Source organism: Helianthus annuus, chromosome 3 (genome assembly GCF_002127325.2).
Source record: "Helianthus annuus cultivar XRQ/B chromosome 3, HanXRQr2.0-SUNRISE, whole genome shotgun sequence".
NCBI classification, from domain to species: Eukaryota; Viridiplantae; Streptophyta; class Magnoliopsida; order Asterales; family Asteraceae; genus Helianthus; species Helianthus annuus.
The window spans coordinates 42,966,558-42,992,873 of NC_035435.2; the positions used below are offsets into that span (position 1 = coordinate 42,966,558).

A 26,316-nucleotide genomic window follows, 5' to 3' on the forward strand; every position below is an offset into this window, starting at 1 on the left:
TAGAACTATGTACTAACAAATTTTGATGGTTGTGAGAAGCATGCTTCTACACAAGGATTAGAATTTGTAGGTACAACATGTTTGTGGGACAACCATTTTTATGAAGAGACGAAGGATATGAGCATCAAGCGATAAAAATCAGGTGCATGCGTTTCTTTTTACTTTGATTGGTAGTTTAGAATAAGTGGATTGTAATGTGTATTTTAATTTCCGGGGTGAAAATTTGGGAAGGTTAGTCGTGTCACATCCCTTGTGCAATTCTAAAACTCTAGTTCTTACACATTGAGGACAATATGTACTTCAAGTGTGGGGATGGGGGAGTAGTAAAAATTTTCGATTTTGACCCGTTCATTTAAACACTACACATTGAGGACAATGTTTACCTCAAGTGTGGGGATGGGGGAAAATTTCAAAAATTTTTCAAAAATGTCTTGTTTTCAAAGCAATCTCAAAAGCACAAGTAACCAAGTCAACGAGGGATGTCACAACCCATTTGGTCTTTTGTCATGGTCAAGTTCAAATTAATAAGCATAGCGGGTATTTAGCGGGTGGTTATTTGGGAATAATTCGCCTAAGGAACTAGCAATTTATGCATATCACATATCATACCCTTATACGTGAGGTTTGAGCCACTTATATATCATAGATTTACATTTACATGTTTCTTTGTTTGAGTGGACCATTAGTCGCGTATTGTAGAACTTGCAACTTTTGATACGTTTGAGACTATAGACCAAATACAAGCACGAGAATGATTAAGGCATTAGGTAAACCTTTTCTCTTAAAACCATTTTACTATCCTTACCCGAACAAACTCCCTAGTCGCCCATTTTGAGCCTAAACATTTCGTTTGACCACCCTATAGCCCATAAACCTTAAACCTTTTCTTTTTAAACCTGTGTGATGAAAATTCGATTATAGGAGCTTACGTTTGTATAGTTGTTATGATTCCTAAAAAAAAAAAAAAAAGAGAGAGAGAGAAAAACATTGCGAAAAAGATTGAAAAAGCTTTGAGAAAAACACAAAAAGAAGTGTTAGTAGTTGTTGAATAAAAGGCTTAAGTTGTTGCCTTGTAGTGATTTTTATAGTTTACTTTTGTTTAGAATAGTCTGTGTAATAAAAAGTCGAATTTTCATCACTTTAGCCACTTTAAAAATATCCTATTTCCTACCCTTCGCCTAGCCCTGTTACAACCCTTCAAAGACCTTTTGACTTGTGCTTAGTATTTGTGTTCGGTGGTGGAGAATGATTGAGTTGCAAGCCTATACGGGTACGTGTTCTAATCGGTTTTGAGCGAGTAATTGTTGAAACGCTAATACACTATACACGTTAGCAATTTTTAAGCCGAGTGGAGAGCACATTGTGAGGGATATGCATGAGTTGTTAGTTTTACGGGCGAGTTAATCTTAGATAACAATTAGTATATGTGATTATTCACTTAACCGGTAAATATGTGAAATTTGTAAAGAGTTTGAACTTTTGTATGACAATAGACCTTAACCTCTGTCTCGGGAATGGGATGTGCATTTGTTGTTCAACCCACGTGAAAGTGAAAAACAGATTTGCTTGAGGGCAAGCAAAAGACAAGTGTGGGGATGTGATGCGTGGTTGAAAACCGGCGTTCGTTAATGCTTAAGTTGATGTTTTTACTTGGCTTCCTCAGCTTCTATTCGAGAACAGTAGGTTTATTCTTGTCGTATTTTACTCTTGATTAACATATTGCTTCATGGACAATGGACAATGATGATACAAGTAATCATATTATGGTGTTTTTTGGTTGTTATGTGAATGTTAGGTATTTAATCTTCGATAAATAAAAGTTTCAATTTCATGTTTTTGTTGTATACAATCTGATTTGGTGTTGATGAATATGGTTTTTGATCCTTTGATGTTACAGAGTATGGTATTTTTTGCATAGTTGATTTTCGTACACTATACTAGTTTATTTAATGATACGATGTGTCATCATTCCATGGTGTTTTATATGTACATGGTGTTTTGATGTATAGTATTGAAGTTAAATGGTTTTTTTATACTAGTTGTTTCTTTTCCACATGTTGATTATTTGCGTATGGTGTTATGTTGTACATATTACGTTGCGGTGTCTTATTTACACATCGTTAGTTGAATGGTGTTTTTGCACTAGTTGTATATTTCCATATGGCGTTTTTTTGTACATGTCATTTGTAGTGTATTATTATTATTTTTTTTTTGTTGTATTCAATGTGGTGTCTTTCAACAAGTTGTTATTTGCATATGGTGTTATATTAGAAACATGATATTTGTGGTGTTTTATTTTCGTCTATATTGTCTTTAATATATACATTGGTTGTTTAATGGTGTTTTCTATATATTTTATGTTGTCATATTTTTTCAATTTTGGTTAACTGAATTTAACGAATCTATTATTTTTTTTTTTGTAGGTTTTCAAACTTACCAGTCGGTTGGGCAACTACATCTGTCTCCAAACTCCGGTAAAGGACTTATTTACTTGTTGTGGATGAGTCGCTTAAGCCGAAGGATAAGATGACGTTTGATACAGTGAATAATGCATTCCTCTCTTATCAAAAGAATGCAATGGCTGCAGGCTTCACTGTCAGGAAGTCTTCTCAATACACGCCTCATGGTGTCATAAATCTAAATATTTCGTTTGCTCAAAGTAGGGAACTAAATCTTTCAAGGCGATCGATACATCTAAAGAAACTGATACCTCTAATAACGGGTCAAAAAGGAAAACTATTCGACGTGTTCCTTCTATAAGGACTGGTTGCGAAGCACGTATGTGTGTAAAGTTAAAACGCTTCGAAACTATACAAGGTATATTCTTTCAAGGATGATCATAATCACTATTTTGTTGCTGAGGACGATAGGCAGTTACTCCTCTCAAACCGAGGTATGAACTATATGCAAGAGCAAGCCGTTAACGCGTTGAGTGCCTTGAATATTGGACCCGTCAAAGCGTTTAATATCAAGTGGACACTCTATGGTGGCTTTGACAAGGTTGGGGCAACCAAAACCGATTTTAAATATTTTAAGCGAGATCTGAACAAGTATATATCTGAGTTTGACGCTGATATGATGATTAAACGGCTATTGAGGAAGAAAAAGTACATGCCAAACTTTTCAATGGAGTATATAATCACAGAAGATGGTTTAAGGGCGTTGTTTTGGGCTGATGAGGATGCCAAGAGGAATTTTACGGTGTTTGGTGCCGTTTCATTTAATGCGACATATCAGCGTAACAAGTAAGTTTAATAATTATCTTCCGCATTTAGATTTTTACAAATTTTTTGTTAATTATATATCATTTAGTTGTATGGTGTCTTTAATCTATATTTTTTGTTAGGTACAAAATGATGTTTGTACCGTTTACTGGTATCGACGACCACAATCGTAACGTTACTCTTGGTGCCGCTATAATAAGCAACGAAACGGCTGAAACTTATAGTTGGTTGCTTAAGGTGTTTCGTGAAGCATTTGGTCGTGCCCCTTCGGTGATTGTTACCGACCAAGACCCAGCCATGAAGAAGGCTATTGAAGATACATGGACTGAGAGTAGGCATAGGCTATGCATGTGGCACATTATGGACAAGCTTACTGCTAAGGTGTTTACTAATTCGACTTTTTAAATTTTTTTTAATCTTTTTACATACGTTCTGTTGAAGATTGTGTTATATATTGTTCAATAATGTCTTAGGTTGGTGCTACAATCTGCAATAGTACAGATTTCAAAAAGAGGTTGTGTGCCATTATGAGGACCGATTCAATTCTTCCCGAGCAGTTTGAAAGTGGTTGGGCTACCATACTGAACGATTTTAACTTGGTTGATCATGAGTGGCTGCAGTCAATTTATCAGATCAGGGATGCTTAGATACCGGCTTATTATCGCGAGGAGTACATGTTCGGGCTTATACGTACCTCGTCTTGTTCAGAGGGTTAGAACCGTTTATTTAGACAGTTTTGTAACCCGGAGGGTACTCTTGTCGAATTTCTGGGGCATTTTGATTCTGCTATTGAAGCTCAAAGACATGAGCACAGGAAGAACGACCATCACACCAGAAACACGAACGCTGACATATGGGCGGTAGACTTTGTTTCGGAGGATCAAGTGGCCAGTATATACAAACGCACTATATTTTTAGTTTTTGACGTCCAGCTGGAGATACAAAATGGTATACACAGACGTGCTATCGGAAAGTGGGAAACGATGTGTGACTTCGTTAACTTTTTTGTGAAGGACTGGGAACAACCATGCACTACTTTCTTCGAGGTATATACAAAGACTTAAATATCTAAGTTTAAGTATACTTTCTTCGAGTTTACACATGGTATTTTGTAGTGTTATGTGTCAAAACGTATAGTACTTGCCGATTCACGGTTACATATGGGTTGTGTCTCTAAAGTATAGTTATTTGCTTCATATGGTATCTTTTGTGCTGTGTTTATGTTGTAATGTATCTAACAAAATTTCAATTTTTTTAATGGTGTTTTATAGGTTATGATGCGGAAGGACGACATGATTGTGTATTGTACATGCAAAAGATTGGAACAGTTTGGGTTGTTGTGCTTACACATCTTTTGTGTGCTTAGGATGCTTAATATTAGGGAGTTTTCGCAACGTTATATTTTAAGACGTTGGACTCAGGAGGCTGTTCCCAATAGTGCCCCTGGTGCTATTCTAGGTATGAACGAGAGTGATGATCGTTACAATGAAGTTGTTAGTGCAATATGCATGTAGCTTCCGTCTATATCGAGTCTGTATTTTGTCCTGTATGTGTCTATGTATAGTTTTTGTATGTATGTTATTTTGTAGCTAGACAAAACGGGAATGGAACGTAACATGTTAAAGTGATTCGGTCGGATGGCACTTGGGTCATCTGGACGGATGGCCACTTCTATTGTTTATATCATTTGAGATTGTATAAACAACACTTGTTGTTTGATCTTTGCAAGAATCTTCATCTTCATCTTTTGATTTCTTAACTTTTCATTATTCAAACACCTAATCAATAGGTGTTTGGGTGTTGTCAATCATTCCACTGTGATTCGGATAGCATTTGGGACTCACAAACAAAAAATACTATAGAATGAAAAATTAACTCAGAGAACAAATAACTATGAATACTGCAGAATTCGAACCTCAGAAGTCAGAACCTGGATCTGAATAATACGAATTGAAATCTTAATGCTTTAGTGATATATTTTTTTGGAGTGATATATTTTTTTGGAAGGCTGGTATTTTAGTGATATAATCAGTTTCCAATAGCCCTATAAATACTAAAGATAATTAGGAACTAACGAATTAAAAAAAAGAGAGATTAATTAGCATTTATCAGGTTGCGCTCTAAAAACCTGGGATGTAGAAGCGCATTCAATGCGCTTCGCCCAGATAAATCAGCTAGGCGCCAAAATCGACTGCTTTTGATAACGATGAAGTGAACGGTGGTGCGTGATGGGAGTGGGTGATGGTGACATGGGCGGTGGTGGTTGTTGGAGGTGGCAGATCGACGATGGTAAATAATGACGGATAGTGCGCGACAATGGCATGGTAGTCGGTTTGTTTGGGGCAGAAATATGAAGAGAGAGAGAGAGTGAGTTTAGAGAGACCTTAGAGAGAGATGCGGGAGGGATATAGCGAGAAAGAATTTATAAATGGGTATATGATGAAATGGGGTATGAAATACCCATTAAGCCCCTTCTTTAATAAAAGTTAAATGAGCAAATTAACTAGGTTTGATTCAAAGGACAAAACCTATTAGAAAATCCAAGATTTTGGACATAATGTGTAATTATTTTTTTTTAGTTAAATGTCATTTTAGTCCCTGTGGTTTGGGCTATTTTGCCAGTTTAGTCCAAAGGTTTCATTTTTTGCCTGTGAGTTCAAAAAAGTTTCATTGTTGCCATTTTAGTCCATTGGGTTAACCTCATCCATTTTTTCTGTTAACGAGAAAGGCAATTCAGTCATTTTATATGGCCGAATTGTGCTTCTAGTTAATAGAATTACATATAAAATGACCGAATTGTCCTTCTCGTTAATAGAAAAAATGGATGAAGTTAACCAGTGGACTAAAATGGCAACGGTGAAACCTTTTTGGACCCACAGGAGAAAAATGAAAGCTTTGGACTAAACTGCCAAAATGGCCCAAACCACAAGGACTAAAATAGCATTTAACTCTATTTTTTTAAAGTACGCGTCTCATAATTCTTAATTCTATTCTATTCAGAAAGGGATAGCGGCGCAGTTTGTTGTTCGTCTACCTGTTATCCGTATGTAATTTGCCCTGATGTTTGGAGTGAAACTATTGAAGTGTTTTATTCTATTCTATTCTATTCTAATAATATATAAAGGACAAAGTGTAATTTATCTTGATACAGTGGGATTTACGTTTTTGTGTTTATATTATAATAACTAAGTTATCACCTAAAGAAAGTTACTTATATCAAAAAGTTTTTTAATTAAATACGAATTTTAGAAACTTAAGGTCATTAGAGGATTAGATATTATCAAAAATACTGAAAGGTAATTCTAATATTAATAATAAGTATTTATATTTTTTGAATGACAAAATCCTTTATTTATATGAAAATAAGTTATTAAACTTTCACTTAAGATTGAATAATATTTTTTGAATTTTAATTGCAGATAATAGTTGATTAGAAAATAGGATTTATTAATCGTAAGAAATAATTTGTATTAAACTTAACTAAATGGGTAATGTGATGTTAAATCTAGTCTATACATTAGAATATAATAGTAATTGTTTTAAAATATCTAAAAGCATTTAATTGTTTAGTAAATTTCATTTAAATGTAAGATATAAACAAATAGATTGGCGACCCTTTTATGAATGAAACAACAGGCAATGTGGAATCAGTTCACAGTTTATATTTTTTTTTACCAAAAGTTCAACTTCATTCACAAAACTACCAAGCCAACATGCAAGGCAGCCAAGTAGGAACCACCTCCTTTTTCTAACACCTGCTCCTGTGTGGTCTTGAAACTCCAGCAGGTCTTAGAAATTGAAGCCATATATATAAGGGATCTTACACCAGTGGCGAACACTAAGCCATATCGTTGTAGAAACAACACATCCCGAAAAGATACGTTATGAGGTCTCTACCAGGTTATCACAAAATGCGCAACCACCCAAAATAACTTGAATATTTCATTTGATTAAGGCATCAACCGTAAGGATCCTATCCATTTCTTTCCTCCACGTGAAAAGGTTACATCTAACTGAAACTCGACGACACCAATTCAGAGCATATAGCGAACTAACATCCCTCAATACTTGCAAAATCCTTTTTATCCCCTTAACCGAGAACCCATCTGTTTCTGTAGGATCGTGTTCCGACCCGAACGAGTCGATCAGAAGAGTTTTTACCCAAAACAAGAGGCGGAAACTAATGTTTTGGTGCAATCTCAGTCGTATTCACTTTTAGCTGTTCAGCCACAGTAGTGATTTGTTTCTTCCTCTTCAAATTCCAGATAACAATCTGCCCAGATTTCACTAAGCGATCTGCAACAAAGCACAGTTTTTCTTCTTCTATCTGAAATAAATTTGGCATAGAATCTTTATACGGTAAGCTACCAATCTAGGGCAGATTAATTAAAAAGCAAAGATGTAAACAATGAAAATGGAACACTTATTTACAAAACTTTCTGTCAATCCGACCCGCCTATTTTGCAACTTATAAAATAAACCACAACTTTAATGGAAGATTACAAACCTCGGCAACACAAAGAACGATTTGAACAACATAGTTGGCGTTTGGAACATGAAGCAACTGTTTGAAATGAGTAGCCGAGATCAGTTCATGGATGATGGTTTACCTGATTAGCCGTCTAATACAGCTAAATATTTCTCTACCACATGGCTGCTGAATTTTTGAATTGTTAGCTGCACATGTTACCCTTAAATTGAGAGATCAGCGTGGACACAGCCGAAGGAATCCGCAGCTTGAGAATGTGCTGCATAACATAATTTCTGCATTGCACGATAAAAATTAGCTTCAACCAATTGGAACTAAGTAGATTGATTTTTTTTTTTGGAAAATCTTGTATCATTCATTTGATAACCTCTTTTCAGTAATCATATATATAACAAATCTCACTAAAATTAATACTTAGTATGATAATTATCCAATAAGGAAACCCTAATTGAGACACCCAAGTAATTCTGCGTAAACCCTAAAATTTCCAGAACAATCGGAATCAGGATCAGGGCCCCTAAAACTCAGGGGGGGTAAACCCTAGCTAACGATTATCTAAATAAATCGTTGTCAAATTTTAATTTGAAATTTCTGTCAAGTCAGCAAGGCTAGTCCCGAACCCAGCTACCCTATAATAGACTGCTTCCCTTACGGACCGTAAGGGATAAAGGCTTACGGTCCGTAAGCGAGGTCCAAAAATTTGTATAAATAGCCGACATTGGGACTTGAATTCTGTCTTTTGAACGACGCAAATTCTCTGTACGTAGTTTGAGTTATAACAGAAACAATTCTCAACACACACCAAATCTCGAAACGCTGCCGCAATCAGGGTAATAACTCGATCGCTATTACGATTCAACGTCCGATCGATTATAACTATCCAACGATTATTTGAGTGCTGCTCAAATTGAGCTTATACTTTGTTATTCATCGTGATTTCGACTTGAATGTTTGAGTGCTGTCCAAACTCGGGCTATACTCTGTCATTCGTTGTGAATCCGCTGAATTGTTAAGTATTGCACTTGTAAAATCGTTGTGAGGGTTTAATCTCGTGAATTGTCGTAACTGCTGTATTAGTTACTAACCCGTTTGTGTGTGCATTAAATTAGGTTAATCAAAGGCTAATCAGTAGGCTTATACTCTGCTCGTTAAATCTGCAATGTGCGTCATTCTCTTTTTATCAACTGTTTTACAATACTCCAAATTATTTTCAGAGTTATAATTACAGTGATTAAGTTTATGTAATCATCAAATTACAGCCAGTATGTGGGGTATTGTGCACATTAATACTGTTGTTATCACGTTAGGTGGGCGAACCTAATTAGTGATATTCGTCACCATTGGGGCAGCTAATGGGGGATATGACCACAGTCACCGAAATGAGTCGAGTGACAAATACTGTGGGTAGTTGGTTTGATATCAGAAACATTGTAATCTCTCTTAATACTGTAAATTATAACAAATGAGTCGTTTTATCAAAATGAATGATTCACTCAGTATTTCCCCGCTGAGAAAATCTTTTTCAAACATGTTTCAGGTGATCTGTTGTGAGCTAAGAAAAGTGCCATGGAGCACTACCAGCTTAGAGAAGTGGCTCAATGTAAATAAATAAAGAAACATGTTTTGAAAAATAAAGATTTCCCAGTGAAATCATCTTATTGTAAATTACAGGGTTTTATCCCTAATTTATGTAAACGACAGTTTTAATATAAAAAGATCCTGCTTAAAAAGACTTCCGTTGTCGTTTAAATTAATACCACAGGATTTCCTGCGTCGCGGCTCTGGACCGGGTCAAATCGGGGCCAAGGGCCGTGACAGGAAAAAGGTGGTATCAGAGCCACTGATTTAAGTTTACTATTTGATTTTAGCCTATTAAAGTAATTTAGGAATTTTAATTGCCATTCTGTGAATATATGTTTTATTAATTGATTAAATGTTACAGTATGGGTAAACAAAAGCTTTCTGCTATCTACCACAAAGTAGATACTGCACCCAAAGAAAAAGGAACCTCTTCCTCCAAATACCCAGCAAACCTGGAAGAAGGGATTTTTGTCCGTAAAGCACAATATGAGAATCCTCTTACCCCAGAGAAAAGAAATTCGATTATTAGGAAAAGCCAGAAAACCCAAGTCAAGAAAGTGAGGTTTAATCCGGAAATCCAGGAATTAGGCAATAGTCCACCTTGGGAAGATAATTTAGATGAAAAATGGGCAAATCTTTATATGCTAGCTACTTTAGCAGAAAATGCAAACCTCTAAATTACCAATAAGCCTGGTCTAGTAGAAAATCACTACCCAGTAAATAAATAAATAAATCCTAGTGTGTTTTCTTTCATGTTGTCCTCTGTACAAATTAGTATGCAATAAAACTTTAAAGTTTATTTATAAAACTTTGTTCCAAAAGTTTTAACTTAGCATTTTTGTGCATTTTGCATATATGCTACACAACATGAATGAGATATCGGAAGCATTTCAGAATCTCAATCTATATCCAGTACCAATCGAAGTCACCCACGACTTTACTGGTTATATTGCTGACATAGAGGAACCTCTGGAATTCCAAGCTCCACCACTGGAAAAAGCAAAACCTAAAAAGAGAAGAAGATATGTAGGATGGAGGAAAGTGCGCAGGAGAAAACCAACAACTAGGAGACTTCCTAAAATAGAAATTCTTGTGAGCAAAGGGAAAGAAATAGAGACCGGAGAGACTTCTAAATAAGCAGAGATAGAAATAAGGAAAGACATTAAGCAAAAGGGAATAGAGATCGGAGAGAGCTCGAAACAGATTGAAGAAATCACATTTCAAGACGAAATAGACCGTCTACTGGCAAATTGTGATGTCATTAGCCCTATCAACAACAATCTATACCCTTACCCGGCCGAAATCCAATTTCCCTTAAATCTGGAACCAGCTATTCTGGACCCTCTAATCCACACTCAACCTTTAGGCAACATGGACGAGTGGTGGACTAACGATTGGCAGTTTCAGAACATAATCAATAGTCCTTATTCCTTCCTTCCATAGTTTGATCCAGAACCTATCCCTAATCCTCCAATGAGCAACGAAAACCTAGCCGAACTTCGTCAGTTCGGTGAAGAACTGATAGGTACGGGGAATAGGATTCGGGAGATGGGAGAACAAATCTCCTGGAAGTACGACGAAAGGGAGCGTCGCTACTAACCTGCCAGTTGACAAAGAGGAATAGTGGGGTTGGAAAGTTTGTTTGTATAATAGCAGTAATAGTAAAATATAACTCTGTGAAATAGCTCAGGAATAAAACGTTGTAATATAAATAGTGTGTATTGATACCTAATATAACCTATAGAAATGGAAGTCGAGAAATCGACAATTTTGACTATATATATATATATATATATATGTGATGTAAAATTTTATGTGCTTCTGTGTAATTATGTTATTTACAATCGTTTGATACTAATAGTTATATCTATAATAATTATCAGATGGAAAACGCTAGTAATGAACCAGTTAATGAAGGGAATCAATCTGAGCAAAATCAGGAAAACCAGTATATTACTAGACAAGATATTGAAAATATCATCACTCAAGGGATAGCTAATGCTATTCCAGCAATCATGGCTGCTGCTCAGAAACCTGTTGAACCACAACAGATCATTCCTAGTACACGTACTCAGGAAGACAATTTTAGTCATAGTGTAAACGGAGGCGGCAATCATGATAATCATGATAACAATCCACGACATGCTCCACTTCCTAAGAAAATGAAAGCTGCAACGCCTGGTTGCACTTACAAAGAATTTCTTGCTTGCAAACCAGTTGAATTTGCAGGTAATGAAGGGGCAACTGCAACACTGCGTTGGTTAGAGAAAACCGAAGTAGTAATTGCAATAAGTAAGTGTGCCGAAGAAGATCAGGTCATGTATGCTTCAAATTTGTTCAAAGAAGGGGCGCTAGAATGGTGGAACACAGTATTACAAGCAAAAGGAAGAAGGATGGCCTATGCGCTGAACTGGGAAGAATTTAAGAATCTTGTAGAAAGAAAATTCTGTCCCGAATATGAAAATGAACAAATGGCGAATAAGTTCCTAAGTCATCGTATGGTAGGCGTAGAGTGTCGCGGTTATACTTCGACATTCTTTGAATATGCTAGAGTAGTACCAACACTGGCTTCGCCAGAACCGGTACTCATTTCTCGCTATATTTGGGGACTAATTAGTGAAATCCGTAACATCGTTAAAGCTGCGAGACCTCATACTATTGACGATGCTGTGGAATTAGCTAATACCCTAACTGATGAACTGGTGCGCACAAGAGAAGAAGATCGAAAGAAGGAATTGGCTCAAAAGATTACCCAAGGATTTCGTGTGGGTAATAATAATAATAGGTTCAAAAAGAGAGGAATGAGGCAATCTGCAAATCCGCCTTTTTGCAGAAATTGCAGAAAGAATCATTTTGGAAGATGTAATGTAACCTGCAACTTCTGCAAAATGGCAGGACATCGTGAAGAAAATTGCAAAAAGAAAACCATAGTCTGCTATAACTATGGAGAAACAGGACATTACAAAATAGAATGTCCTAAATTGATTAAAACCACAGACAATAAAGGCAAACCAGTTGATGGAACAACAAAGAAGAATGCCCGAGCATTTCAATTGACTACTCAGGATGCCGAACTAATTCCTGACGTCATAGCTGGTACGTTTTTGGTTCACGACGTTTATGGAAAAGTATTATTTGACTCTAGTGCAAACCAAAGTTTTATCAATACTTCATTTTGCCAAGCTCTTAACTTACCCTTAACCACCCTTAGGCAGATTTTTACAGTCGAAACGGCAGAAGGAAATTCTATTAACATAGATAAAGTTTTGCAAGAAGGAAAGATAGAACTTTTAGGCCATAAGTTTTCTGCAAACCTGTTACCTATGAAATTAGCCGGATTCGATGTAGTATTAGGAATGGATTGGTTAGTAGCCAACCATGCTCGAATCCTATGTGATAAGAATTCCGTAGAAATTCGTACCCCCACAGGAGAGGTAATTTTAATTACAGGAGATAGACCCCGAAAGCCACTGAAATTCATTTCAGTAATGAAATTGGCTAGTTATTCGAGAAAACAAGAAATGGTGTATATGATTTCCGTAATCATTAACACTAAAAGTAAGGAACTTCAGGACATCCCTGCAGTCTCAGAATACCCAGATGTTTTTCCAGAAGAACTACCTGGGTTACCACTCGACAGAGAAGTAGAATTTAGAATTCATCTAATACCGAGTACTACACCAATAGCTAAGGCACCTTATCGATTAGCACCCACTGAAATGCTAGAATTGAAAAGGCAATTAGATGAATTACTAAGCAAAGGATTTATACAACCTAGTTCATCCCCTTGGGGAGCACCAGTGTTGTTTGTGAAAAAGAAAGATGGATCGATGAGGATGTGTATCGATTATAGGGAACTAAATAAAGTTACAATTAAGAATCGATACCCATTACCTAGGATTGATGATCTTTTTGATCAATTACAGGGAGCTAAGTATTTTTCTAAAATAGACCTAAGATCCGGATATCACCAGCTGAAAGTACAAGAAGAAGACATACCTAAAACTGCTTTCAGAACTAGGTATGGTCATTATGAGTTTACAGTCATGCCCTTTGGACTAACAAATGCCCCAGCAGCATTTATGGACATGATGAATAGAATCTGTAAACCATACTTGGATATATTCGTAATTGTCTTCATTGACGAAATACTTATTTATTCCAAAAGTCAGGAAGAACATTGTAAACACTTACACGCACTCTTAACTTTGTTAAGAAAAGAAAAGCTTTATGCTAAATTCTCGAAGTGTGAATTTTGGTTGCAAGAAGTACATTTTTTAGGTCACATGGTGAATCACAAAGGAATTCACATAGATCCTGCTAAAATAGAAGCAATCACCAAAAGGAAGGTCCCGCAAACAGCTATGGAAATTAGAAGTTTTCTAGGCTTAGCTGGATACTACAGACGATTTATTAAAGATTTTTCTAAGATAGCTGTACCTTTGACTAAGTTGACCTGTAAAGCCGTTAAGTTTGAATGGGGACCTAGACAAGAAGAAGCTTTTAAGATTTTAAAGCACAGATTGACGAATGCTCCAATTTTAGCTTTACCCGAAGGAACAGAAGATTTTGAAGTATATTGTGATGCTTCAAAATTTGGATTCGGATGTGTGTTGATGCAACGCAAGAAGGTAATTGCGTATGCCTCCCGGCAGTTGAAAAAGCACGAAGAAAATTTTATGACACATGATTTAGAATTAGGAGCTATAATTTTTGCCCTTAAAATCTGGAGACATTATCTGTATGGAAGTAAGTTTACTATTTATACAGATCATAAAAGTTTAAGGTACATATTTGGGCAAAAAGAGTTAAATATGAGGCAAAGAAGGTGGATGGAAATCTTAAGCGATTACGACTGTGATATTCAATATCACGAAGGAAAGGCGAACGTAATCGCAGATGCCTTAAGTCGTAAGTATCAGGAAAAGAAAAAGCGAGTCCGTGCTCTTAGATTAAACCTACAAGTAGATTTAATGGAACAATTGAAGAAAGTTCAAGAAACAACGATCAAGGACGATGCTGAAGGAATGAAAGGCTACATAAAAGAACTAGAGCAAGGAAATGAAGGAATTTGGAAATTCCACAAGAAACGAATTTGGGTACCTAAGCAAGGAGAATTAAGAAATAAGATTTTAGAAGAGGCTCATAAATCTAGGTATACCGTACATCCAGGAAACAATAAGATGTACCAAGATTTAAGAAACAATTTCTGGTGGATAGGAATGAAAAAGGATATAGCTGAATACGTATCTAAATGTCTTACTTGTTCACAAGTTAAGGCCGAACACCAGAAACCTTCAGGACTACTACAACAATTGGAAATGCCTGTATGGAAATGGGAACTCATAACAATGGATTTTGTTACTAAGTTACCCAAAACCAGAAAAAGTAATGATACGATTTGGGTAATTGTGGATCGTTTAACCAAATCAGCTCATTTTCTACCAATAAAGGAAACCTTTAGCATGGAAAGATTAGCCAAGTTGTACGTAGATGAAGTGGTATCTTTACATGGAGTCCCACTCTCCATTGTATCAGATAGAGATAGTCGTTTTACTTCCCATTTCTGGACTAGTTTCCAGAAAGCAATGGGAACCCGACTAAATTTAAGTACTGCATCTCATCCTCAAACAGATGGACAAAGTGAAAGGACGATACAAACTCTGGAAGACATGCTCCGAGCATGTGTAATTGATTTCGGTGGTAATTGGGATAACCACCTACCCTTAATTGAATTCTCCTATAACAATAGTTATCATTCAATCATTGAAACTGCTCCATTTGAAGCACTATATGGACGTAAGTGCAGAACTCCAGTTTGTTGGGCAGAAATAGGAGAAAGTCAATTATCAGGACCTGAAATTGTGCAAGAAACCACTGACAAGATAACTCAGATCAAGGAAAGACTGAAAACGACTCGAGATCGTCAGAAGAGCTATGCAGATAATCGCCGCAAGCCGTTAGAATTTCAAGTCGGAGACAGAGTACTCTTGAAAGTTTCTCCTTGGAAAGGAGTAGTACGATTCGGTAAGAAAGGAAAACTGAGTCCAAGATACGTAGGACCATTTCCAGTAATCCAACGAATAGGACCAGTATCCTATCGTCTACAACTACCAGAAGAACTAGCTGGAGTACATGATGTATTTCATGTATCCAATCTCAAGAAATGTTTATCAGACGAATCCCTGGTAGTACCTCTTCAAGATGTAGAGGTAAATGAAAAGCTGAAATTCGTAGAAAACCCACTACAGATAGAAGATAGAAAAGTCAAGTTTCTCAAGCACAAAAGACTAGTGCTGGTCAAGGTCAAATGGAATTCAAAGAGAGGACCAGAATACACTTGGGAGCTGGAATCAGAAATGAAGCGGAAATATCCTCATTTATTCCAGTAAATCTCGAGGACGAGATTTTTCTTAAGGTGGAGAGGATGTAACAACTCTCACTAAAATTAATACTTAGTATGATAATTATCCAATAAGGAAACCCTAATTGAGACACCCAAGTAATTCTGCGTAAATCCTAAAATTTCCAGAACAATCGGAATGAGGATCAGGGCCCCTAAAACTCAGGGGGGGTAAACCCTAGCTAACGATTACCTAAATAAATCGTTGTCAAATTTTAATTTGAAATTTCTGTCAAGTCAGCTAGGCTAGTCCCGAACCCAGCTACCCTATAATAGACTGCTTCCCTTACGGACTGTAAGGGATAAAGGCTTACGGTCCGTAAGCGAGGTCCAAAAATTTGTATAAATAGCCGACATTGGGACTTGAATTCTGTCTTTTGAACAACGCAAATTCTCTGTACGTAGTTTGAGTTATAACAGAAACAATTCTCAACACACACCAAATCTCGAAACGCTGCCGCAATCCGGGTAATAACTCGATCGCTATTACGATTCAACGTCCGATCGATTATAACTATCCAACGATTATTTGAGTGCTGCTCAAATTGAGCTTATACTTTGTTATTCATCGTGATTTCGACTTGAATGTTTGAGTGCTGTCCAAACTCGGGCTATACTCTGTCATTCGTTGTGAATCCGCTGAATTGTTAAGTATTGCACTTGTAAAATCGGAGGGTTTAAACTCGTGAATTGTCATAACTGCTGTATTAGTTACTAACCTGTTTGTGTGTGCATTAAATTAGGTTAATCAAAGGCTAATCAGTAGGCTTATACTCTGCTCGTTAAATCTGCAATGTGAGTCATTCTCTTTTTATCAACTGTTTTACAATACTCCAAATTATTTTCAGAGTTATAATTACAGTGATTAAGTTTATGTAATCACCAAATTACAGCCGATATGTGGGGTATTGTGCACATTACTACTGTTGTTATCACGTTAGGTGGGCGAACCTAATTAGTGATATTCGTCACCATTGGGGCAGCCAATGGGGGATATGACCACAGTCACCGAAATGAGTCGAGTGACAAATACTGTGGGTAGTTGGTTTGATATCAGAAACATTGTAATCTCTCTTAATACTGTAAATTATAACAAATGAGTCGTTTTATCAAAATGAACGATTCACTCAGTATTTCCCCGCTGAGAAAATCTTTTTCAAACATGTTTCAGGTGATCTGTTGTGAGCTAAGAAAAGTGCCATGGAGCACTACCAACTTAGAGAAGTGGCTCAATGTAAATAAATAAAGAAACATGTTTTGAAAAATAAAGATTTCCCAGTGAAATCATCTTATTGTAAATTACAGGGTTTTATCCCTAATTTATGTAAACGGGCAGTTTTAATATAAAAAGATCCTGCTTAAAAAGACTTCCGCTGTCGTTTAAATTAATACCACAGGATTTCCTGCGTCGCGGCTCTGGACCCGGTCAAACCGGGGCCAAGGGCCGTGACAATATAAGATACATTAAAATCTAAAAATAAATAAAATATAGAATGTACGAAAGGTACTGTTGATAAGAGTGATCTATATGAACTTTGAGCTTGGCAAAGGGTCTCGTCCTTGCTTGCAAATAAAAGGACCAACATAGACTTGTTTGTCATTATTTAGCATGTCATTTAACATGATCAAATTCAAGAACCTAACCGCCCTAAATTCGGAATGAATGCCAATATTTGATCAAGAGTCTCGTCCTTGCTTTGCGAATAAACAATATCATACAGACTGGTTCGATCACCCTATTTTCAAATCGTTGGCTCTGGTCCGGGTTTGGTTTACATTGTCTATTGGCCCATTAAATAAGGAATATGTTAATTCAGATTGTGTATAATGGTCCAATTGGTAAAAAGAAAAGCATAAAAGGAAATAGGTGAAATGGGTTGAACATGAAGTGTATGTTAAATGAAAATAATCAACATCACCTTTACAATGAACCTAAGGCTATCAAGATCCATCATATATGCTTAGTCCACCTGTAAAAACCAACTATGGTAATCAGTTCCGCTTAGGTTTTCCTTTTTATAAAAGTTGGGGAGTCAAGATAATGCCTTACAGGAACTGATATGGAGCCTTGAACATTGAGTTTTGTATCATCAGGGTGGTCTTTATTCATGTGAGACTGCAATGTTAGATAATATGTTATTTAAAGGCAACACAACACTCCTTCAAAAGAGTTGTAATTGCTCCACTGCAACTAAAACTCTCAGATATCAAATCTATAACAAAACGGCCTAAAGTTTTGATAATTCACTATTTTTTTCCATAAAAACACCAAAATAAAGCAACTAAAACTGAGAACCTTCACGTTAAATCTTCTTCTTTACTGATTGGCCTTAGCAACCCTCGCGATCTCATCTTTCACCTTAATTGCATAGGTTCACAAAAAAACAAATCAAGACATTAGCAAATGAAGAAAAAAACCATAACCATAAACCAAAATAAAAATAAGAGTAAATTACAACTTTTGTTATTTATGTTTACATCAAATTGCAGGCGCTGTCCTTTTGGCCAAAAGTTTACAGGCGGTGTCCTTAACCTTCCAAAATCTTGCACGTTTTGTCCTTTAGTCCAAACCTGGTTAGAAATCTCAATTAATTCTTGTCATGTGCAATGCACATGAGGATACAATGGTCCTTTTCCCTTTCAACCCTTTCTATTTCCCATATCCCTCACCAACCCCTCAATTCATCTCTATCCACTCCCTCAACCACCATAACCACCACTCCTCACCACCTCCATCAACTCTTCCACCCTCACTCCTCCCTCTCTCTGGTGTAAGTTTTCCGGTGACAAAAAATATCTTGTATACTATCTGAGGTTATGTAAGCATTTGTTAGCACTACCTATACTCGTGGGAAGTCAGTCTGTGTTTAAATAGTCCATGTTTAAGCTTATTAAAATCATCAATAAAATAATTTTATCAATGTTCATTTTCTTCATGAACCTTCATTTCCTTAATTCCTTCACTACCATCCAAAAATTTATTTTCCTTAACTTTCTCTCACTATCTGAACGCTATAAGGAAAATAAAAGAGTGAATTGCAAGGATTGTCCTTTATCTTTATACACATTTGCAGGCGTTGTCCTTTATGTTTAAAATTGACGAGTTTTGTCCTTATTGTTTTAAAATCTTGCACTGTATGTCCTTTAACCCTAACCTAGTTAATTTTTTATGTTAATTCATTTCACACAAGGGTAATTTAGTCTTTTTACCGGTTTATTTCAAAAAAGCCAACAAATAAAACAAAAACAAAAACAAAAACAAAAATACAAAATTGATAGAATATATATCTGTAGATGTTAGATGTGTATATCCAAAATTAATAACATAACCTAGTCTGCTTCTCTCTTTAACCCCCAGCTCTCTCTTTCTCTGCCTCTCCTCCACCGCCACAATTAACCACCAACAACCACCTCTAGCCACCAGGTTCATCAGTACCATCAACACAGTCACAAAATTCATCATTAATACGCATCTCTAGTGAACGAATTCGATCAATCTTTGCAATTAATCACCGCCGACGGAAAGTACTTTGTACAAGTGTGCCGCTGCCTTCAATCCTTCATCTCCGGCGTCGATCTGACGGAACCCCAACCCCAGATCTGTGACTTACAAACAGTGTCAAGACGGTTTATTGTTGAGATGTTGAGATTTAATAGGTAATTGTGGATTTTATGTTTGTTTATTTGATTTGGGTTTTATCTTTAATTTGAGTGTTCTTGTGTTAATCTGGTGATTTTGATTGGGGGGGGGGGGGTTTGATATGGATGTTGATAGAGGAATTGTCTCTGGGGTTTAGGAGAAAGAGAAAGAGAGATGAATGGGTTTGATTGTTAGTTGTTGCTGGTGGGTTACGGTTGGGAAGTGGTGGCAGCATGTGGTGGCGGTGCGATGGGCAGGATGATGGTGGTAGATGGTTTATGGATAGTGGTGGAAGATTAGTTACTGTGGGCTGGATATATATTATAAGTTATAACTTTTTAAGTATTTAAACCTTTTGTTTTTTAAAGTTATTAACATAATTAGTCCTTTTAAAGGTTAAATGACAAAAATGCCCTCATGTGCCTTGCACATGATCAAATCTAACATAAAAAATTAACTAGGTTAGGGTTAAAGGACATACAGTGCAAGATTTTAAAACAATAAGGACAAAATTTGTCAATTTTAAACATAAAGGACAGCGCCTGCAAATGTGTATAAAGATAAAGGACAATCCTTGCAATTCACCCTGACTTCATCAGTCAATTGAATTTCCACAAAAGTCAAAAGATTCAGGGGAAATTAAATATCATAATCCAGGTATAGTAAAAAATTACAAAGCCGTATTTAAATAAACAATAAACGAAAATGAAATTTACCTTAGTTAGATTATGATCAATTGCTTACCTAATTGCGTATTTGATGACGAAAATCCCAGCGAGCGAATGGCAAATAGGGTTCCATAGGAGCAGTGGCGGACCCAGGATTTTTTTCTATTGGGGTCCATTTTTTTGTGTTAGATTTTTTCACAACCAAACATTTAAATTTCCGGGTCGGTCATCGTAATCAGGTCGGGTCGGGGCAGGAAATAATGTAGAAGCATTTAGTGGACATGCAACCACTACATTATTAAGAACCATTTTTAAGAATCCAGTTATCAAATTGTGGTGATTAATAAGTTGTTTGAAACCAATAGCTACCTAAACAACACAACTACTTCACGTAACTTCAAATTTTGTTTAAGCTTTTTTTTTTAACGCCACTATATGTTGGAAGTCTTATTTGGTAATCAAATGTGAAATAAAATCATTCGGAGACATTCAATTTATCACTTTAAAGAAGCAAATTAGAGGGTCAATGGGTGGTTGTGATGTTTTAAAACTCTAGTTTAATTTTGATGGAAAAAATAAACTAAAAAACAAGAGGTGTAAGACTTGAACTTGAGACCTATTTGTTGGAACACAAGGAGATTTACCACCATACCATCTTTTCTTTTAATACTATGGGGTCCAACTAATTTATTTTATGGGGTCCTTTAAAAATTTAACATAACAGTTCTACTATTTTTTGTTAAAACATTGGGGTCCGTTGACCCCAACCTGCACCATAGAGGTCCGCCCCTGCAGAGGAGTCGATGTTCAGTTGTTGAGGAGGGAAAATATAATCAGTATTGATCGGAATCTCTTCCTTGTATGGGGGATTCAACATCAAGATTCAACTCAAAAAGAGGGAAAATCGGCTGAGGGAGGGTAGAATGGAGAAACCAGCATATCAAGATGGGTTAAGGACAAAAGGAGCAATGGCCTCAAGAATCTGGTCTGCTGGATTTTTGATAGAGATGAATTAAGGGGGTGTTTGGCTGAGCTTTTATTTTTTTGGCTTATGCTTATATTTTAAAGTTGCTTATGCTTATTTTCTTTCATTTGATAAGCTATTTTTAAGTGTTTAGATTAGATTATATTCTACAAGTTGATAAGCTTTTTTTAAGTGTTTGTGTTAGCTTTTTTTATTTAGCTTATATTAGTAAAATGACCAAAAAGGGCATGGTTACATATTATCACATAACTTATAGTTTATATGTATCTACTTTGTTTTTATGAGTTATACCATCATTTTTGGATAAATTTATGTCGAGGATAACGTAAAACTTCTACAAAAATACATTAATATTCAATAAACATTCATCTTGGTTTGGTTAAATCTCCTGCAATCATATCTCTAACTGCACTCATGTATAAATCATCTATTCTATTCTACATTGTGTACTTGTGTCTTCATTTACTTCATTTAACCATTATTTGGAGTGTAAGATTCTTGTTGCGCCCTGGTAAATCCTTCATCATATGTATTTTTTTCTAATATAATTATGAATTGCCATAGATGCTAGCACGATCTTCACTTGTGTCTCGTAGGTGTAATTGACATGCATATGTTGTAATATCTCCCATCTAGCCTTCCATACTCCAAAAGTTCGTTCAATGACATTTCTCAATGATGAATGATGGTAGTTAAATATCTCTTTAGGTCCTCTAGGAGCACGACTAGCAATATTAAATGCAATATTAAATTCACCGATATTCATTTAAAGCATGCATCTTTTCTTTTTATGTTTTATTAGTTGCATATATTTTGCATTAAGTGATGTTTGATGATAGCAGTTGATTCCCAACTTCCATATGTCACCAATAGTTTAATCGAACAGTCAAAAGAGATGTAGAATAGTTAATAATTAATCTTTAGTTATACAAAAGAGATGCAGGTAGTTAATAATTAATCGAACGGTCAAAAGAGATACAGGTAGTTTAATCGGTGGGTAAAATAATTAATAATTAATCTTTAGTTGTTTGTTAAGTTATTTTGTATTATGGGAACGAGTATAATATCATTGTGTGTAATGAGTTAATCCACCATTTGAGGGCAAATGAGTAAAAAACTATCTTCTTCAAATAAGCTTATTCAAATAAGCTAAAAAACCATGTTCCCATAAGCTTCTTGGAATTAGCTTATATAAGCTAATAAGCATAAGCTTAAAAAGCTAAACTAAACACCCATTAGTGCTTATTTTGTAAAAATAAGCTAAAAAGGCTATAAGCTTAGATAAAAAAAAGCTAGGCCAAACACCCCCTAAGGGGTTGGTGAGGGTTATAAATGAGGGAAATAGAAAGGGTTGAGAGGGAAAATGACCATTGTACCCTCATATGCATTGCACATGACAAGAATTAACTGAGATTTCTACCAGGTTTGGCCTAAAGGACAAAACGTGCAAGATTTTGGAAGGTTAAGGACACCGCCTGTAAACTTTTTGGCCAAAAGGACAGCGCCTGCAATTTGATGTAAAAATAAAGGACAAAACTTGTAATTTACTCTAAAAATAATCTTAACGCACTAATAATGTATATTTAAAAAGAGGTGCCTGTTTATAGAACCCTTGGAAGCATTGATAAGCTCATCATAGCCTGGTTAACATGCCTAAAAAGAGAAATATCAATAGGCCTAATCTCTAATAGATACTACAGTTAATTTTAAAGTTAAGACCAAAATCACAAAATCATTACATAGCCTAACCAAATCAGATCAGGACTCAAAGATACCTTCTCATGATCACAAGCAGCTACAAGCATTACATTTCCATATGCAAAAGTTTGTAGAGATGATTGGAAAATTCCGGCATAGACATATAATCAAGCATAAGCAATTGCACCAATAACAATCAATTTTGGCTTCATGATTGTAGCACTTCTCAACAACTGCAAAATTTCCTACTTAAACCCATTTCTTAAGGCCTTGATGATACCTGCCTGCCACATCAAAGAAGGCTTAACATTCAAAGTAGGCTTGACATGCAAGTTAGACATTCCTGGAACTCCAGATGGAATGATAAAATACTACATTTTAACAAAATCATTATCATGTTTTCTAATCAAAACACTCATGTTCAATGCCCGCAACTACATCGAAAACAAAGCCTTCAAAGAGCCTGTAGAGAGCAAAGTATCACCGCAATCCTATCCACCTCTAGTTCCAAGTATCAAGAAAAAAAAGTTAATGTAAATTAACTAATCATAATAGCAAAATAAATGAAAAAGTAAAGATGTCTTACTATGGTATCAAGGATTCTAAATAAGGCAATCTAGTTATAGATTAAGCCGAATGATGAAAACGGTTGAACTTCAGGGTACTCGTTCAAGACTCCTATGATCCGCTCACAACAAATAATTAAATCTTGTTTTATTAACGTGAAAGCAAAACAAAGGCACTGAATGTTCAAGCAAGGCATGTTAAAACATTTTACAAACATGCGATTAGCTACTGTTGATAATTGGAGTACGAAGAAGCTACGTGTGTAAAAAAACATACAACGGCGTGAGTATATTCATTTTCTAAAACCATCAGCTGAAAAATATCCACCTCCTCCCATTAGCATCTGCAAAATAAAATATGAAACTAACAAATATCACTTCATAAGAAATCCACCGTCAATGATCACGACAAATCAATAATATTAGTGAACAATGGACCAGGTTAAGGTGAGTTGACATACCAATAGCTCCTTATCCATTTTAATTTTTTTTATAAAAAGTATTATTGGCTACAAACTAACAGAACTGCTTTATTACCTGTTTAGAACAAAGCCAGGACTGCCTACATGGCTACATCTATTGTAACTGTGCTTCAGAAAGTGTTCAGGCTTGGTAGCATGAGCAACATCATATACTTGACCTACTCAAAACATTTGACCTATTAGAGATGGAAAAACCCAAATCGACCCATCTAATAAAAGTGAAATTTCATTTTTTTTTTTTTTTTGAAATCAAAGTAGGATACCTCTTAACAGTTTGAGTTGAACATAATCAAAACGTGTAGCGTTAAAACAAAATGAAAATCTCAAAAAACAGATTCAATCGCGCAATTAATATGTAAATCGAAATCAATATAATTAACATCACACAATCAAAAGCCAGATTCATACCGCCTTGTAAAAAACCTAACTGATCTCTTGGAGAGAAGCATAAGCCGCAATATCAACCAGGTAGACTTCAATCGGATCGTTTGTCTTCAATTCTTAACCACAGATCATTCGCCAATGTGATTGCAGTTAACGATTGCAGAGGCAATGTTTTGCGATTGTGAAAAGATATAGTTGAGGGTTTGAGATTAATAGGTGAACGAACGATTGAAAAGGGTTTGGAATGGATGAAGATTAGGGTTTGGAACGGAGACAGTGAGGCTAATGATGAAAGAAAGAACAGAGTCCTCAAATACATAAATATATAGGGTCCGAATCATTGGGTCGGGTTGCTCAAAGAAGGGATCCGCTAGCAATGTAAACATCCATCTCAGCCCAAATCTATTCATCTATCTAGTATAATAAAAGAAACCAACTTTGGGACACGTGTCACCCAATGAGAGCTCCTTTAATTAAATGGGCACTGGGTTATGAAACCGGACCGGGTCATACGTATAGATCCATGACCCACATCTCATTCAAAAAAAGACTTATTATCCAAAACCGTAATTTCTCCACCTCCTCCACCAATGAGTATTAAGTATTTATAACCGATCAAGAACAAAATATATCTGTGATATATAAAATTCAGTTCCCATGGATGCACTCCACATCTTTCATGAAGAATTTACCGATACTTCAAACACCCAAACAATCGTTGCTTTCCGTAATCATCCTCTTCATCATCGGTAAACCCATTTCATCATTCAAATTAACATCATCTTTTCCTTTTTTCTTGAATTATAAACAAATTTCACGATCAATATATGATCACGATCAGTTTCGACTTAAATTATTATTTGTTTTAAACTCAATTTTCAATTCCTAAACCCTAATCTGCGATCAAGAGCTATATTAGGTTAGTACTTTTGCGATATAATCATCTATTGTTTAGAAATTTATGCTTATAGTTTTGAAATTACTCTCTTATTAGTTTAGTTAAAACAGTTAGGGCACAAATTAAAATAATAATTTGTATTTATAAAGAAACTAACGAGGGGATACCTGTCATTCGTTGGAGTAATATATTTTTTAGTTTTTTCCTCTCTATCCTACTTAATTATAAATAATTAATATTAATTAAAAGATAATTATAAAACTAAATTTAATATAAATTTAAACAATTCGTATAGGAGATAATATAATATTTTGAAATATTTATTAGATTTCAAAATTATTTATTCTGAAACTAACAAAAGACCTATACTAAATATAAATTAATATAATGTAAATGATTATTTATTTTATAAACTAAAGTAGGGTAGAACCTATTTCAAAAATGTTTATAAGGGGTAAACAAAAATATTAATCAATGTTTATTGGTTCTATACTTTTATTTTCGTGTTCAACTCTCAACTCAAATACGGTATTCACTATGTTTACGTGACATTTATAAGAACAATCACCGCAATAACCTCATCCATCATATATCGAGTATATCCGTTAGTTTTTTTAAAGATATAATTTTTATTAGATTTTTATTATTTAATATATAAAATTACATTTATTCAACCCATGTAATAAACGAGATTTTTAAAGATATGTTGTTTTATTATTTGGTATATAAAATTATATTTATTCAACCCGTGTATTACACGGGGTTTTAACATAATCTATACTATATAATAAAAGAAACCAATAAAAGCACACATGTCATTCATTGAAGCCATCTATTTTTTTAGGTTTTTCCTCTCTATCCTACTTAATTATAGATAATTAGTATTAATTAATAGATAATTATAAAATTTAATTTAATATAAATTTAAACAATTCCTATAGGAGATAATATGATATTTTGAAATATTTATTAGATTTCAAAATTATTTATCCTGAAATTAACAAAAGACGCATACTAAATATAAATTAATATAATGTAAATAATTTATTTATTTTATTAAACTAAAGTAGTTAAGGGTAGAACATATTTCATAAATGTTTATAAGGGGTAAACAAAAACATTAATCAATGTTCATTGGTTGTATACTTTTATTTTCGTGTTCAACTCTCAACTCAAATACGGTATTCAGTATGTTTACGTGACATTTATAAGAATCATCACCGCAATCATCACATCCATCATATATCGAGTATATCCGTTAATTTTTTTTAAGATATAATTTTTTTAGATTCATTCAA

At 35.2% G+C, this 26,316-nt stretch overlaps 1 protein-coding gene and 1 long non-coding RNA gene across 7 annotated transcripts; one reads left to right on the plus strand and one right to left on the minus strand.

The window, feature by feature from the left end:
• Positions 1-2,904: 2,904 nt before the first annotated feature.
• LOC110939483 (protein FAR1-RELATED SEQUENCE 12-like) lies at positions 2,905-4,738 on the plus strand. The gene is made up of 6 exons (XM_035988011.1): positions 2,905-3,245; positions 3,347-3,605; positions 3,698-3,823; positions 4,157-4,270; positions 4,362-4,424; positions 4,496-4,738. Exons 1-6 carry the CDS (start codon positions 2,905-2,907, stop codon positions 4,736-4,738), a joined length of 1,146 nt encoding a protein of 381 aa, XP_035843904.1.
• A 16,584-nt stretch (positions 4,739-21,322) lies between these two features.
• On the minus strand, positions 21,323-24,507 carry LOC110942261. 6 transcript variants are annotated; one of them, XR_004889451.1, is made up of 5 exons: positions 24,145-24,507; positions 23,792-23,894; positions 23,275-23,598; positions 22,766-23,189; positions 21,323-21,715 (listed from the first exon to the last, which is right to left on the minus strand). It is a non-coding gene; the product is annotated as an uncharacterized LOC110942261 (long non-coding RNA). The 6 variants fall into 6 exon arrangements; XR_002594684.2 differs by lacking the exon at positions 21,323-21,715 and adding an exon at positions 22,547-22,643; XR_002594685.2 differs by lacking the exon at positions 21,323-21,715 and having other exon boundaries at positions 22,608-23,189; positions 23,275-23,366; positions 23,532-23,598.
• Between the last annotated feature and the right edge of the window lie 1,809 nt (positions 24,508-26,316).